Source organism: Mustelus asterias, chromosome 27, assembly GCF_964213995.1.
Source record: "Mustelus asterias chromosome 27, sMusAst1.hap1.1, whole genome shotgun sequence".
NCBI classification, from domain to species: Eukaryota; Metazoa; Chordata; class Chondrichthyes; order Carcharhiniformes; family Triakidae; genus Mustelus; species Mustelus asterias.
The window spans coordinates 30948080-30965128 of record NC_135827.1 but is presented as its reverse complement, the minus strand read 5'-3'; the positions used below and the strand labels follow the sequence as shown (position 1 = coordinate 30965128).

General features: G+C 49.4%; 1 protein-coding gene across 1 annotated transcript in view; it reads right to left on the bottom strand.

Annotated features, from left to right (window-relative positions):
• The window catches only part of LOC144479997 (E3 ubiquitin-protein ligase DZIP3-like), a 57828-nt gene that overhangs the window by 25936 nt on the left and 14843 nt on the right, over nt 1-17049 (bottom strand). Inside the window, exons 8-12 of the mRNA XM_078199149.1 lie at nt 15916-16605; nt 10674-10867; nt 9257-9328; nt 7668-7724; nt 2962-3026 (exon numbers count right to left, since the gene is read on the bottom strand). Coding sequence (XP_078055275.1) covers nt 2962-3026; nt 7668-7724; nt 9257-9328; nt 10674-10867; nt 15916-16605 — 1078 coding nt within the window. The remainder of the gene's footprint in view (nt 1-2961; nt 3027-7667; nt 7725-9256; nt 9329-10673; nt 10868-15915; nt 16606-17049) is intronic.

Below are 17049 nucleotides of genomic sequence, written 5' to 3'. Positions count from 1 at the left end.
CGACACCGACAGCCTGAGTTCGATTCCCATACCAGCTGAGGTTATTCATGAAGGCCCAGCCTTCTCAATGCCTTGCCAAGCATAATCATAGAATCATAGAAACCCTACAGTGCAGAAGGAGGCCATTCGGCCCATCGAGTCTGCACTGACCACAATCCCACCCAGGCCCTACCCCCACATATTTACCCGCTAATCCCTCTAACCTACACATCTCAGGATTCTAAGGGGCAATTTTTAACCTGGCCAATCAACCTAACCCGCACATCTTTGGACTGTGGGAGGAAACCGGAGCACCCGGAGGAAACCCACGCAGACACGAGGAGAATATGCAAACTCCACACAGACAGTGAACCGAGCCGGGAATCGAACCCGGGACCCTGGAGCTGTGAAGCAGCAGTGCTAACCACTGCGCTACCGTGCCGCCCATGGCTCAATCCAATGGAAGTCTATGGTCACCATTGGTCCCTGAAGGAGGTGCATGGTGATATGTTACGGGACTTGTAATCTACAGCCAGATCACAGCCCAATTTGAATGCTGTTTAAGCGGGTGGGTTTTGAATGTGTTGGAATGAGTTCAAATCCCACCACAGAGCAGGCGGAGAATTCAAATTGAGTTAATTAAATAAAGAGCAACAACAAAGAAAATTACAGCACAGGAACAGGCCATTCGGCCCTCCAAGCCTGCACCGACCATGCTGCCCCGCTGAACTAAAATCCCCTACCCTTCCGGGGGTCCGTATCCCTCTATTCCCAACCCATCATGTATTTGTCAAGACGTCCCTTAAATGTCACTATCGTATCTGCTTCCACTCCCCCCGGCAACGAGTTCCAGGCACCCACCACCCTCTGTGTAAAAAACTTGCCTCGTACATCTCCTTTAAACCTTGCCCCTCGCACCTTAAACCTGTGCCCCCTAGTAATTGACTCTTCCACCCTGGGAAGAAGTTGGAATAAAAAGGTAGTACCAGGTCTGGTAGCTGGGAAGGTTTGTTGTAAACACCCATCTGGTTCACTGAAGTCCATTGGGGAAGGAAATCCGCCATCCTTAACCGGTCTGGTCTATCTGTAACTCTAGATGTGCAGCAACATGTTTGATGCTTAACTGTCCTCTGAAATGGCCCAGCAAACCATTCAGTTGTATTGAAGAAGATGGCTTCCCACTGCCTTCTCAAGGGCAGTTAGCGATGGGAAATATGTTCTTTTTATAATTAATTTACAGCATGTGGGCATCACTGGCTAGGTCAGCATTCATTGCCCATCTCTAATTGTCCTTGAGAAGGTGGTGGTGAGCTCTTGAGCCGCTGCAGTCCCTGTGGTTTAGGTAGACCCACACTGCTGGCCTATAGCCAGCAATGCCCAGGTCCCATGAAAGAATAGGGTAAATACGTGGGGTTACGGGGACAGGACCTGGGTGGGATCGTTGTCGGTGCAGGCTCGATGGGCCAAACGGCCTCCTTCTGTACTGTAGGGATTCCAATATTAAAAAGTAAAGAGATGAGAGAGGAAAGCCATTCCAAGAGTTGTTGGCCACTTCTCTGTCACAATTGCCAGACGGGATCGGGTTTAGCTCAGTTGGTTGGACAGCTGGTTAGTGATGCAGAGCGATATCTATAGCGTGGGTTCAAATCCCGTGCCGGCTGAGGTTGTCCATGAAGACCTGGCCTTCTCAACCTTGCCCCTGCCTGAGGTGTGAATCTCAGGTTAAATCACCACCAGTTAGTTCTCTCCCACAAAGGGGAGAGCAGCCTATCGTCATCTGGGGTTAGGACGACTTTCCCTTTATCTCACACTTTCCAGGACAACAGGAACTCCAGAAGCAAAATAATCCGAGGGACAGACAAAGTGTCACTGCTTTGAGCTGACAGGATTTTGTGGCGTTGTCTGCAGTCAAATCTCTTAAATATCTCACTTGCTCTCAAAAACCAAGTCGATAGAGGAAGGGGCAGAAAGGACAATGACTGCTAACTGCAGGTTGATAAATACGAGTGATTTGTGGCTGGTGGGAGTGGGGAGTAGGTTGGTTTTTTTGGTTAGAGGTGGCTCGCCGCTTGGCAGTAATGTTACGGGTGGTTTTGTAAACAGTGTGTAATGTGCTGGTCTGTCAAAGCACTGGAGTTCCAGTCCTCTACGCGAGTTAGAAGCTAATGGCCACAAGCCTTTGTTCCCCATTTTGGCCATGTGCTCTACAGAAGGCTGGCCGGTGGGGATGGGGGAAGTGTTGGAGAATTGAAGCCTTGCTCTTGCCTGTGGGCAGAACAAGGAGGACAAATGGTGCCGGGGCAGCACAGTGGTTAGCACTGCTGCCTCACAGCGCCAAGGACCCGGGTTCAATTCCCGGCTTGGGTCACTGTCTGTGCGGAGTCTGCACGTTCTCCCCGTGTCTGCGTGGGTTTCCTCCGGGTGCTCCGGTTTCCTCCCACAGTCTGAAAGACGTGCCGGTTAGCTGCATCGGCCATGCTAAATTCTCCCTCAGTGTACCCGAACAGGTGCCGGAGTGTGGCGACTCGGGGATTTTCACAGTAATTTCATTGCAGTGTTAATGTAAGCCTACTTGTGACACTAATAAATAAACTTTAACTTTAAAATGGGAGGTTTAGTGCGTCATACTCCTCTCAAGCAGCTCCCCGCTGGTTGAAGCACTACCTACCTCATAGCAACAGAGCCTGCAACCGTTGCTCCGGGATACCAAGGGAATCATGGGAACAGGGAAGAAATTGGATTTATGGCAGATAATCAACCATGAACTTACTGAATGGTGGAGCAGGTTCAAGAAACTGTATGGCCTACCCTTTATCTGATTTCTTCTATATCCATACTCTTGGGTTTGTGTGAGTTCAGGGGTATAGAAGACATGATCCTTTTGTTGATTTAGGTCTGACAATCGTACAGAGAATCGCCTTTAAACCATATCTAATCTTGACCACAAAGGCCCATCTTGACCACAAAGGCCCATTAGTGTACCTGTCCTCATCTGCCGTGCTCTCCACATCCTTTTCATTGACGTTCTCAACCGGATGCATGGACTTCTGGGAAACACAATTGAGGGTGGAGGGTGGGTGAAAAGAAAGACCACTGGTTCATTTTACACCATGAAAGCAATAATACAGAATGTAATTTTGAATTTCTGTTCCTCGGAGGCACACTGCCTCTTTCCAGTACTGACCGTGCCTTCAGCAGTGAGGCCCTATGCTTTAGGATATGTTCTAGAGGCGGCACAGTGGTTAGCACTGCTGCCTCACAGCACCAGGGACCCGGGTTCGATTCCCGGCTTGGGTCACTATCTGTGTGGAGTCTGCACTTTCGCCCTGTGTCTGCGTGGGTTTCCTCCGGGTGCTCCGGTTTCCCCCCAGTCTGAAAGACGCGCTGGTTAGGTGCATTGACCCAAACAGGTGCCAGAATGTGACAACTAGGGGAATTTCACAGTAACTTCATTGCAGTGTTAATGTAAGCCTTACTTGTGACTAATAAATAAACTTTAACTTTAGAATACCTTCCATAAACCCTTCTCTCCTTCTTCCAAGCCGAACCTTAAATCCTACCTCCTTGACCAAGATTTTGGTCATTTGCCCTGATGCCTCCTGACCTGGTTTGGCACCAAATTCTGATTGATAAAGCTCCAATAAGACACCTTACTGTGTTCAAGATGCTATATAAATGCAAGTTGTTGTTGGAATGGCTTGTCTGCTGCACTCACTGGGCAGAATTCTCCCTGTTTTCACCAGACTGTGCAGAACGTCAGCAACCCAGAGGGAAAAGGCTAGAAGCCTTGAGAGAAAGCCCATTCCTCGATTCAACCACCCTCCCCTAAGCCCATCACCTGTGAAGTGTCCGTGCCCCATTTCTAGAATCATAGAATCTACGGCACGGACACAGGCTCTTCGGCCCAAACTGGTCCATGCCCACCAAAAAAGCCCATCTAAGCTAACCCCATTTGCCTGCTTTTGGCCCATATCCCTCTAAATCCTTCCCATCCATGCATCTGTCCAAATGCCTTTTAAATGTTATCAGTGTCCCCGCCTCAACCACTTCCTTCAGCATCTCATTCCACATACATACCACCCTCTGTGTAAAAAAGTTACTCCTCAGGTTCCCATTAATTCTTTCCCCTCTTAAACTCCAACCCCCTGGGGTTGGAGTTTAAGAGCCGTGGGGTTATGCTGCAACTGTACAGGACCTTGGTGAGACCACATTTGGAATATTGTGTGCAGTTCTAGTCACCTCACTATAAGAAGGATGTGGAAGCGCTGGAAAGAGTGCAGAGGAGATTTACCAGGATGCTGCCTGGTTTGGAGGGTAGGTCTTATGAGGAAAGGTTGAGGGAGCTAGGGCTGTTCCCTCTGGAGCAGAGGAGGCTGAGGGGAGACTTAATAGAGGTTTATAAAATGATGAAGGGGATAGATAGAGTGAACGTTCAAAGACTATTTCCTCGGGTGGATGGAGCTATTACAAAGGGGCATAACTATAGGGTTGATGGTGGGAGATATAGGAAGGATATCAGAGGTAGGTTCTTTACGTAGAGAGTGGTTGGGGTGTGGAATGGACTGCCTGCAGTGATAGTGGAGTCAGACACTTTAGGAACATTTAAGCGGTTATTGGATAGGCACATGGAGCACACCAGGATGATAGGGAGTGGGATAGCTTGATCTTGGTTTCAGATAAAGCTCGGCACAACATCGTGGGCCGAAGGGCCTGTTCTGTGCTGTACTGTTCTATGTTCTATGTTTAACTTAAACCTGTGCCCTCTAGTTCTCAATTCCCCAACCCTGGGAAAAAGACTCTGCGCATTCGCCCTATCCATGCCTCTGATGATCTTACACACCTCTATAAGATCACCCCTCAGTCTCCTACACTCCAAGGAAAAAAGTCCTCACCTGTCCAATCTCTCCTGATAACTCGGTCCCTTGAGTCCTGGCAACATTCTTGTAAATCTCTTCTGCATTCTCTCCAGTTTAATAACACTTGGGCCTCTACCCACCACGTCTGGAGTCTTCATCCACCCCCTTCCAGTAAACAATGTGGTATCCCTTCAACCTCTTTCCCATGCAGCCTTGTCGGGGTCGAGCTTCCCTCCCCTCGGTCTTCCCTCGACTTTCCATTGTTCATCATCCTCATCCACCTCCTCGCCCCTCTGTGTGCCATTGTGAGCCCCCGTCCTTCCCTCACCTCCTTGCATTGTCTCCTTCCACATTGCCCCCATTGTCTCCATCAGCCCCCTCACCCCTATCCCCACCTCGCACTCCACCCCTGGTCAACCTCTGGGCCTTTGTTGCGGTGGATGCATGAGTCATAGAGGTTTACGGCACGGAAACAGGCCTTTCGGCCCAACTTGTCCATGCCGCCCAGTTTTTAACCACTAAGCTAGTCCCAATTGCCCACATTTGGCCCATATCCCTCAACACCCATCTTACCCATGTAACTGTCTAAATGCTTTATAAAAGACAAAACTGTACCCGCCTCCACTACTACCTCTGGAATCGTCCCTTTTGTATCTCTCCCCTCTCACCTTAAACCTATGCCCTCTGGTTTTAGATTCCCCTACCTTTGGGAAAAGATGTTGGCTATCTAGCTGATCTGTGCCCCTCATTATTTTATAGTCCTCTATAAGATCACCCCTGAGCCTCCTACACTCCAGGGAAAAAAAGTCTCAGTCTATCCAGCCTCTCCTGATAACTCAAACCATCAAGTCCTGGTAGCATCCTGGTAAATCCTTTCTGCATTCCTTCTAGTTTAATAATATCCTTTCTATAATAGGGTGACCAGAACTGTCCACAGTACAGTGCCGCAGCACAGTGCTGTCCAGAGAGACACTGGCATGTGGCACCAGGGCGGGGAAGTAGACCCCTGTACACCCCGACCCTAGGTGTTGCTCGGTGAGACTGGCGGGTGCCTGGGTTCAGCAGCACACTGCTGTCCACGAAGACCAGCTTGGCATGGGAGCGGAGGGCAGGAATTGGTCTGTCCCGGCACAGTGGTGTACAGCACACCAAGGAGCAGCACAGCACTGTGGCAGCGTGGCACTCACCTCGAAGTCTCTGGCGAGATGAGGTCCGCCTTAGGCACACCACCCTTTATCAGCCGGATTTTAGACTGGCATAATTTCCCATTGGCGTGGCGCAAGATTGCAATACCTGACGGGATGCCAGCCACCAGCTGTTTTTAACAAACATTCATGAGATGCAGATGATGCAAATACCTCACATTAAGTTGATCTTTCTCTACACCCTAGCTATGACTGTAATGCTACATTCTGCACTCTCTCCTTTCCTCCTCTATGAACGGTATGCTTTGTCTGTACAGCGCGCAAGAAACAATACTTTTCACTGAGTACTGATACATGTGACAACAATAAATCAAATCAAATATTGTATTAAAAAGCATGCTAAAACTCACCGAGAGGTAGAATTTGAGCAGTGCGCTCTTGTTTTGATTTCACTGTATCCCAATACATAGAATCTTAGAATCCTACAGTGCAGAAAGAGGCCATTCGGCCCATCGAGTCCGCACCAACCACAATCCCACCCAGGCCCTATCCCCATATCCCGACATATTTACCCACTAATCCCTCTAACCTATGCATCCCAGGACACTAAGGGGCAATTTAGAATGGCCAATCAACCTAGCCCGCACATCTTTGGACTGTGGGAGGAAACCGGAGCACCCGGAGGAAACCCACGCAGACACAAGGAGAATGTGCAAACTCCGCACAGTAAGAGTTTTAACAACACCAGGTTAAAGTCCAACAGGTTTATTTGGTAGCAAACACCATTAGCTTTCGGAGCGCTGCTCCTTCGTCAGATGGAGTGGAAACGAAGGAACAGCGCTCCGAAAGCTAATAGTGTTTGCTACCAAATAAACCTGTTGGACTTTAACCTGGTGTTGTTAAAACTCTTACTGTGTTCACCCCAGTCCAACGCCAGCATCTCCACATCAAAACTCCACACAGACAGTGACCCAAGCCGGGATTCGAACCCAGGTCCCTGGAGCTGTGAAGCAGCGGTGCTAACCACTGTGCTACCGTGCCGCCCGTGACAATGTGACAATAATAAATCAAATCAAAATGAGTACTAATGGCGTTCACGCCACCAGCCAGTGGGAAGAATAACCCTCCATTGGCCTTCCATTGGGAGAATTGCAATGTGTTTTCGCGCCAGCGGGTTTCACTCCCGCTTTATTCTCTGCTCACGCCCACCACCAAACCCACCGCGGGTGGGATTCGAGAATTCCACCCACTGATTCCAGTCACATATAAGGAATGGTCTACTGGGGCCAATTGGTTCCCTTCAAGATGTACCCAACACTGTGTGGTGAACCATCGTTGGTTACCACTGTGGGGTTATTCCAATGTTGCTGTTGGGTTAGGGTGTTGACACTGTGGGGTTGTTATAATGTTGTTGTTGGGCTAGGGTGTTTACACTGTGGGATTAATATACGTGTGGTGGATGCTGTTATGGCACATCCCGGTCGGGCCCCGCCTCCTGGGAGAGGTATAAGACCCTCTGCTCAGGCGGGACCCCTCCAGTCTGGAATGGTGTACTCGTGTTTAAATAGTTCCATTGTTTGTCAATAAAAGCCTTCAATCGCTGAAGCCTTGTACCTCGTGCTTGATTGTCGCGCATCACACTGCACAATAACTTTGAGACAAGGGAGGGAAAATAAACTGAACAAACCTTTTTCCCTTTGATCCTCTTCTTCTTTTTCCTCCGGCTGATCTTCTGGGGATCATTCTGCAATTTAAATATTTTTTAAAACAAAAGTAAGATTCAGTGTAAATATTCTTTACAGGGTGGGATATAGTCGGAGGCTGGGCTGTTGGAGGATGTAACCAATGATGGGTCTAACCCATGCTGCTTCACTTATTGTCTTTAAATTCTTGGTTTTCACTCTCCACGTTGAGGGGGGGGGGCCAGGATCAGAAAGGGGAGCGGAGGCGTTAGAAATAGCACCTCAACATGGCGGACTTGTTCCCCAGCTCCAGGTTCCCACAGGTGGTGGAGGCCAGTTAAACCGGTGGCACAGTGGTTAGCACTGCTGCCGCACAGCACCAGGGACCCGGGTTCGATTCCTCGCTTGGGTCACTGTCGGTGTGGAGTCTGCACGTTCTCCCCGTGTCTGCGTGGGTTTCCTCCGGGTGCTCCGGTTTCCTCCCACAGTCTGAAAGATGTGCTGGTTAGATGCATTGGCCGTGCTAAATTCTCCCTCAGTGTACCCGAACAGGCGCCGGAGTGTGGCGACTAGGGGATTTTCACAGTAACCTCACTGCAGTGTTAATGTAAGCCTACTTGTGACTAATAAATAAATAAACTTTAAACCGCTTGGAGGTGAACTTCTGTTGGCAAATGGGGGGTGAGGGAGGAGTGGAGTTCCTGGCCTCCCTCCCCAGTGGTGGCTTGTCTTCAAAAGCAATTTTTATTATTGTTGAGGAAGGGGCCACCTCCATTTTGAGGTGTCCTCTCCCTCCCTCATCCTCGTTACATCCTGCTGCTGCTTTCAAGCGGGAAGACCCTCCAGTTTCAAGAGCCCACCCGCCCCCACCTTACTTGGACTGCAAATCAGCCCTCCGGACATTATTATTATTAGCCACTCCATTGAAAATCACAATAAGCACGTGTTAGTTTAGTTTATTTATTAGTGTCACAAGTAGGCTTACATTAACACTGCAATGAAGTTACTGTGAAAATCCCCTAGTCACCACACTCCGGCGCCTGTTCGGGTACACTGAGGGAGAATTTAGCATGGCCAATGCACCTAACCAGCACGGCTTTCAGACTGTGGGAGGGAACTGGAGCACCTGGTGGAAACCCACGCAGACACGGGGAGAACGTGCAAACTCCGCACAGTGACCCAAGCTGGGAATCGAACCCGGATCCCTGGCACTGTGAGGCAGCAGTGCTAACCACTGTGCCACCCTGTGTGTTTTCTACATGTGGGCTTCCAACCCACATTTCAGCTTGATAGTGGGGTCAGAATCCCACAGGAAAATTCCTGCCCCAAGTCATTGAGGCCCAAGGCAGCAGGCGTGACGAAGTGCCGTTCCTGCCACTTCACTGAGTCACCCCAACCTGCAGAGAGGCCCTTGGCGTGGGAAACGTGCGTGCGTTGGAGGGAAGAGCGGAGGGAAATGGATGATGGATGGGGAAGTACTACATGTGAAACTTTTCCAAAGGCAGGAAAGAAGGCTGGAGAGGACTGTCAGTCCAAGAGAGCCCCTGGGAACAGAGCTCCCGCTATGTAAAGAGAACAGGACCAAATAACTTACCACGCAGTGTGAATCTGAGGGCCTCGAACCTCTCTCTGCTTTCCCTGTTACTTGCGATGATGTTGAAATTTCCTAGAAGATTGAGACAAGAGAATGATGAGTGAGTTCTCTTGGTTACTCAGCCTGAAACACATAGGCCCGGAAACACCCAGGAGTCGACGTCTGCTCATTCAAAGATAAAGCCTGCAGAGCTCCTCGCCAACCACGGGAACAAGACCCATGGTTCTTTCCTCATGATCACCTGAAAATCATTTCTTCACAGACGCAGGGAGACAAAATTAATTGCTACCGTTATTTTAGCCATGAGGTGGAGATGCCGGCGTTGGACTGGGGTAAACACAGTAAGAAGTCTCACAACACCAGGTTAAAGTCCAACAGGTGTATCTGGAATCACGAGCTTTCAGAGCGTTGCTCCAACAGGTGTTTGTGAACCCAACTCTCCACTCACCTGATGAAGCAGTGCTCCGAAAGCTCGTGATTTCAAGTAAACCTGTTGGACTTTAACCTGGTGTTGTGAGACTGCTTACTGTTCCTTTATTTTAAGTAGATAGGTGTGCTGGGAACGCGAGCCCTGAGTTTGAAACGTTCACTTGACTGAGGGACACCCCAGCGAACCCCCCCCCCCCCCCCCCCGCCACTGCTCCTCCTCACCAACCCCCCTCCCCCTTCTTGAAGTAAGGTGACCATGTTGCGATTGGGGCTTGGTGTAGGCTCCAGTGCAGTGTGGCATGAGGTGGCAGAGGAAGCGAGTTCGCCTTAAACTGGCGTGTCACCAGGCACTGCCATCCCACTGCCGGGGAGGGGGGGGGGGGGGCACCAGTCACAACCTCCCGCCTCGCATCGGAAACATTCCTAATGGGAATTGCCAGAGGCAGAATGGTGACCCTGGCACTCACCCCTCATCCATTCCATCAGCCTGGGAATCTGCTTTGAGAAGAATGGTGGAAGCTAACTCCAATAGAGGGAGCCAAAAGAGAAAATGCTGGAAAATCTCAGCAGGGGTCTGGGCAGCATCTGTAAGGAGAGAAAAGAGCTGACGCTTCGAGCCCAGATGACCCTTTGAGGAGCTGACCTCTTACAGATGCTGCCAGACCTGCTGAGATTTTCCAGCATTTTCTCTTTTGGTTTCAGATTCCAGCACCGGCAGAAATTTGCTTTTATCCAATAGAGGGAGGGTGGGAGAGGGAGGTTGTCACAAAAACAAGTAAATAAAATTGACGTGAATGTAAACACAGCTGCTGTAGGTGCCCAATCTCTGAAGATGCTGCTGAAGGAATCGCACCCGAGATCCAGGTATAAAAGTGTGACCTCTCATTACAGGAACCTTTCCCTTCAACTGTACATTTCTGACAGTGAGAATCACACTTCACTGAGTGAGGTTAGAAACTCTGGAGTACGGTTTGAAAGCTCCATCTACCTCTTCTGTGACATCTGGGTCCAGGCCACTCTGAGTATCTCCCTCAGTAGCTGCCTCCTTAGCCATTTCTTTCTGGCTCTTCGTGTCGGGTGTTGACGTGTTATTTTGCTGTTTAAGATTCTCTTTTGCCCGCGGTGGAGACACTGCTTTGCTCTCGCATGTTTTCCCGACCTCCGTGGGCTTAGCGCCCGTCTCTGCAACGTGAAGAAAGCGTTAAAGGAATTCTCCAGAATGAATTGGAACTGCTGCAAGTGCTCGGTGAGTGTGTCAGCACCCAGGGGACAGGTCAGCGCAATAAATGCGTGAGCACCTGAACTGGGCTGGCCATAATGATAGGATGGTGGGGAGAAAGAGAGTCTTCTGTTTTTTATTCTTTCATGGGCTGTGGATGTTGCTGAAAAAAATCAGCATCTATTGCCATTACTCATTGTCATAGTAGCCTACAGTGCAGAAAGAGGCCATTCGGCCCATCAAGTTTGCACTGACCACAATCCCACCCAGGCCCTATCCCCATAACCTCATGAATTTACCCTGGCTAGTCCTCCTGACACTAAAAGGCAATTTAGCATGGCCAATCCACCTAACCCACGCATCTTTCAAACTGTGGGAGGAAACCGGTGCTCCCGGAGGAAACCCACGCAGACACGGGGAGAACGTACAAACTCAACACAGACAATGACCCAAGGCCAGAATTGAACCCGGGCCCCTGGCGCTGTGAGGCAGCAGTGCTAACCACTGTGCCGCCTACTGTCCTTGAACGGAGTGACTTGTCAGAGGGCCAGAGGACTGCTTAATAGTCAACCACATTGCTGTGGCTCTGGAGTCACGTGTAGGCCAGAGCGGGTAAGGATGGCAGATTTCCTTCTCTAAAGGACATTAGTGAACCAGATGGGTTTTTTATGACAATCGATGATGGTTTCATGGTCACCATTGCTGAGACTCACTTTATATGGGGCGGCACGGTGGCACAGTGGTTAGCACTGCTGCCTCACAGCTCCAGAGACCCGGGTTCGATTCCCGGCCTGGGTCACTGTCTGTGTGGAGTTTGCATGTTCACTCCGTGTCTGCGTGGGTTTCCTCCGGGTGCTCCGGTTTCCTCCCACAGTCCAAAGATGTGCAGGCTAGGTGGATTGGTCGCTAAATTGTCCCTTAGTATCCCAAAATGTGTAAATTAGGGGTATTGGCCATGGGAAATGTGTAGGATTATAGGGATAGGGTGGGGGAGACGGTTTCGGTCAAATACTCTGTCAGAGAGTCGGTGCAGACTTGATGGGCCAAATGTCCTCTTCTGCACGGTAGGAATGCTATGATTCAATGAACATTAAATAAAATCTGGAATTGAAATTACACCAGCTGCCATGATGGGATTTGAACCTATGTTCCTGGAGCATTAGCCTGGGCCCCTGGATTACCAGTCCAGAAACATTAACACAAAGTCACCATCTCTCCTTCAATAGCTTGAGGAGTGATGCCTCCTCCCTCCCTGCGTGGTACTGAGGTCAATGACCACAAGCGTGACAAATTACAAATGGGGATTATCTCAGCGAGGCACAGAAAAGGCAACAAAATGCACAAGAATAAATGAAACCACAATTGCAGAAAATATGAAATCAAAAAGTACACATCAAGTCCACCAAACACAGACCCATATAAATACACACACATGGGTACAGAGAAACCTATCCTCACCTCCTCCAGTGAGAACTATGAGATATCCTAGGGAATACCACCACCTGCAAGATTCCCCTCCCAGCCACTCACCATCCTGACTTGGAAATATATCACCGTTCCTTCACTGTCGCTGGGTCAAAATTCTGGAATTCGCTCCCTAGCAGCACTGTGGGTGTACCTGCACCCCAGGAGCTACAGCAGTTCAAGAAGGCAGCTCACCATCACCTTCTCAGGGGAAATTAGGCACGGACAATAAATGCTGGCCTCGCCAGCGATGCCCACATCCCATGAATGGACAAAAAGGGAGTAACATGGGAGAAACAATAGTAGTCACAACAAAAGGGGCAAACAATCTGATGGCACAGTGGTTAGCACTGCTGCCTCTCAGCTCCGGGGACCCGGGTTCGATTCCCGGCTTGGGTCACTATCTGTGCGGAGTTTGCACGTTCTCCCCGTGTCTGCGTGGGTTTCCTCAGGACTGCGCTGGAGTGTCAGCTTTGATTTCATAGAATCCCTACAGTACAGAAGGAGGCCATTCGACCCATTGAGCTTGCTCTGACAATAATTCCACCCTATCCTCATAACTCCACATATTTACCTGTAAAAATGTCTGTGACAGTCATCCAACTGGGTAGTGAGGCTATTTGCTTTCCAATCGGCACGGAAGGGTAATGTGTCACAAGGATGGATGCGTGGGTCAACTAATGGCTGAAGCATGGGGACAAGTCATGTGATGAAGCCTCCAGGAATATATCTGATCACATTGGCGACCCCCTACAGGAGTGGGGGCTGGAGTGCAAACTCTGCTGCTTCTGACTCACAGGCTGATTTTCTTCCACTAATCCAAAGGCTCACTCCCCTCAAATCACATCGGTGTGGCTCCATGCTAAACCCTTCAGCTACCGAGATCCTAAGCTCTGGAATTCCCCCTCTGAACCTTCCACCTCCTCACTCCCCTCCTTTAACTTGCTCCTTAAAACCTACCTCTTTCTTCAAGACTTTGGTCACCTGTCCTAATAACCTCTTTATGTGGTCAAATTCTGTTTGATAATCACTTTGGGATGTTTTAGTACAGTGAAGGTGCTATATATGTTCAGGTTGTTGTAGTTTTTAGGCATGGCACTTTCTAAGTCAGCTGGCAGAGACACTCCTTCATTCTTAGTCTACATCCGATCTCCTTCCATGTTTATCTTGTGACGATAAAAACCATTAACTTCCTAAGGGGGATTGTGCTGGCACTGGAAACATTTCAGAGAAAGTTCACTAGGTTGTTCTTGGGAATGGAGGGACTTTCTTATGAGGAGAGTTTGAATAGGTTGGTCCATGTCAAATCTGGTGAACTGGTGCGATGACAATAATCTCTCCCTCAATGTCAACAAAACGAAGGAGATAGTCATCGACTTTAGGAAGCGCAGTGGAGGGCCTGCCCCTGTCTACATCAATGAGGATGAAGTAAAAATGGTTGAGAGCTTCAAGTTTTTAGGTGTCCAGATCACCAACAACCTGTCCTGGTCCCTCCACACCGATGCTATAGTTAAGAAAGCCCACCAACGCCTCTACTTTCTCAGAAGACTAAGGAAATTTGGCATGTCCGCTACGACTTTCACTAACTTTTACAGATGCACCACAGAAAGCATTCTTTCTGGTTATATCACAGTTTGGTATGGCTCCTGCTCTGCCCAAGACCGCAAGAAACTACAAGGGGAGTGAATGAAGCCCAGTCCATCTTGCAAACCAGCCTCCTGTCCATTGACTCTGTCTACACTTCCCGCTGCCTCAGAAAGGCAGCCAGCATAATCAAGGACCCCACGCACCCCGGACATACTCTCTTCCACCTTCCTCCATCGGGAAAAAGATACAAAAGTCTGAGGTCACGTACCAACCATCTCAAGAACAGCTTCTCCCCTGCTGCCATCAGACTTTTGAATGGAACTACCTCGCACTAAGTTGATCTTTCTCTACATCCTAGCTATGACTGTAACACTACATTTTGCACCCTCTCCTTTCCTTCTCTATGAACGGTATGCTCTGTCTGTATAGCACGCAAGAAACAATACTTTTCACTGTATGTTAATATATGTGACAATAAATCAAATCAAGTGTACTCATTGGAGTTTAGAAGAATGAAAGGCAACCTTATTAAGACATACATGATTCTCAGGCGGTTTGACAGAGTAAATGCTGAGAGGTTGTTCCTCTTGTGGGAGAGTCGAGGACCAGAGGCCATAATCACAAAGTAAGGGGTCACCCATTTAAGACAGAGATGAGGAGGAATTTCTTCTCTTGGAGGGTAGTGAATCTATGGAATTCTTTACCGCAGAGGGCTGTAGAGGCTGAATCGTTAAGAATGTTCAAGGCTGAGACAGACAGATTTTTCATCAGTAAGGGAATCAAGGGTTATGGGGATAAGGTGGGAAAGTGGAGATGAGGATCATCATAGCAGATCAATAGTGATCTCATTGAATGGCAGAGCAGATACGATGGGCCGAATGGCCTACTTCTGCTCCTAAATCTTATGTGCGATGCCAGGAACAGTGCAAGGCATTGGGGGTGCAATGCACAGAATTTCAGATAGGTTAGAAGACAGCTGGCTAATTTAATCAAATTAAAATTTCAAAAGTAGTCAATGCCTCACGCCCTCAGTATTTAGTGTGTCAGCTTCAAATGGGAGCTTTAAACTCCTCTTTTGGGACTCAAAGCCAGTCTACAAACTGAAGACACCATCAACAACAAGCAAGATAACATGAGCAAGGGGCAAAAGGGAAAGGAGGATAAATTCCCTCTGGTCACTGAAGGAATGAATTGGAGAAAGTTTGTAATGAGAGGGATTCGTTCCTCCATAGGGCAACATGGTGGCACTGTGGTTAGCACTGCTGCCTCATAGCGCCAGGGACACGGGTTCGATTCCTGCCTTGGGTCACTGTCTGTGTGGAGTTTGCACGTTCTCCGTGTCTGCGTGGGTTTCCTCCGGGTGCTCCAGTTTCCTCCCATAGTCTGAAAGACGTGCTGGTTAGGGTGCATTGGCCGTGCTAAATTCTCCCTCTGTGTACCCGAACAGGCGCCGGAGTGTGGCGACTAGGGGATTTTCACAGTAACTTAATTGCGGTGTTAATGTAAGCCTACTTGTGGCACTAATAAATAAAGACTTTAAAGATGTGCAGGTTAGGTGGATTGGCCGTGCTAAATTGCCCCTTAGTATCAGGAGGATTAGCAGGATAAATATATGGGGTGATGGGGATAGGGCCTGGGCGGGGGATTGTCGGTGCAAGCTCAATGGGCCAAATGGCCTCCTTCTGCATTATAAGGAGTCTTTTCTACTCTGAGATGAAAGGAAGAGTCAGAACTTCTTAATGGGCCTTTTGTGTCCAGCAATTGCACCCTGCGGGTCCTAAGGACTTCTGCCGAAGACTGCACACAATTCAGGTGTGTGCATTCCTTGGCCTCCTTCTGCACTGTAGGGATTCTATGATTATCCTGGGTTCTGAACAGTGAGAAATATTGGCACGATTGCGAGATCCAGACTCGCTATCTGTCCCCGAGAGCGACCAAAGGCAAAGGAGTTGCTCCTTACGCAAGTGGTTTTTCATGGCAGTCATGTACTGTCCAATCATGTCGGAGCACTGCCTCCCCATGAGTTCGGCAATCTGCTCATGGTCCCTCCACAATAAATAGCCAGGCGTGAACATTATATCCTCAATCTCCTCGCGGTCCTTGCCGAGCCGACAGAGGGACTGCCTGGTCTCGCTCCACATGGATAGAAACTCGGCCTCCGGCACGCCCATGAAGCCGTCCCGGGTCACCAGCCTCCGGCGCAGGTACAGCAGGCGCAGGAGGCTGCCCGACTTGGACAGGTCGTCGGAGGACGGCTCCGCTTTCCAGCCCTTGCGGGGCTGGGGAAACGACTTGATGTGCATCATTAGAAAGACGATCAGGGTGACGTCGTATTTCTGAAACTCCAGCGGCGAAGACTTCTGCGGGTACAGCAAGGCCCAGTCGGAATGGGAGAGGAAGGTGGTTTGGAATTCCCGGAAGTGGCGATGGAGGTCGGGCTTCTTTAACTTCTTAATCTCTGCCTGCAGTTCGCTGAGTGGCACCCGGGCCGCGAAAACCTTCTGCGCCATCCGCGTGCCTTCCAGAATGATGAGGTACATCAGACGGAAGAAGTTACAGTACGAGTTTCGCTCATCAGCTGGCAGATCCTCACGCCTTCGATGCCGTTTAATGGGCATATATCTTTTAAACCGAGGTATGTATCCATCACCTGGAGTGAGGGGGGAGAATGGCAACCGTGATTACTGGTTTGGCACAAAGTATAGCTTCGCAGTTGCTAAGGCTGTTTATTAACGAAGTCTAGAAGGAAGTCATTCGCAAGAGACAGGTCATGTGAGGAAATTCTTGTGGGTGGCACGGTGGTTAGCACTGCCCCCAGGGACCTAGGTTTGATTCCTAGGGCCACTGCCTGTGCAACTAGGGATGGGCGATAAATGCTGGCCAGCCAGCGATGCCCATTCAGTTCACACTTGCACATTCTCCCCGTGTCTGCGTGGGTTTCCTCCGGGTGCTCCGGTTTTCTCCCACAGTCTGAAGATGTTAGTTCGATTGGCCATGCTAAATTGCCCCTAAACATATAGGTTAAGGGGATTAGCGGGGTAACCACGTGGAGTCGCGGGGATAGAGCAGGACCCAGCCTTGGTAGGATGCTCTG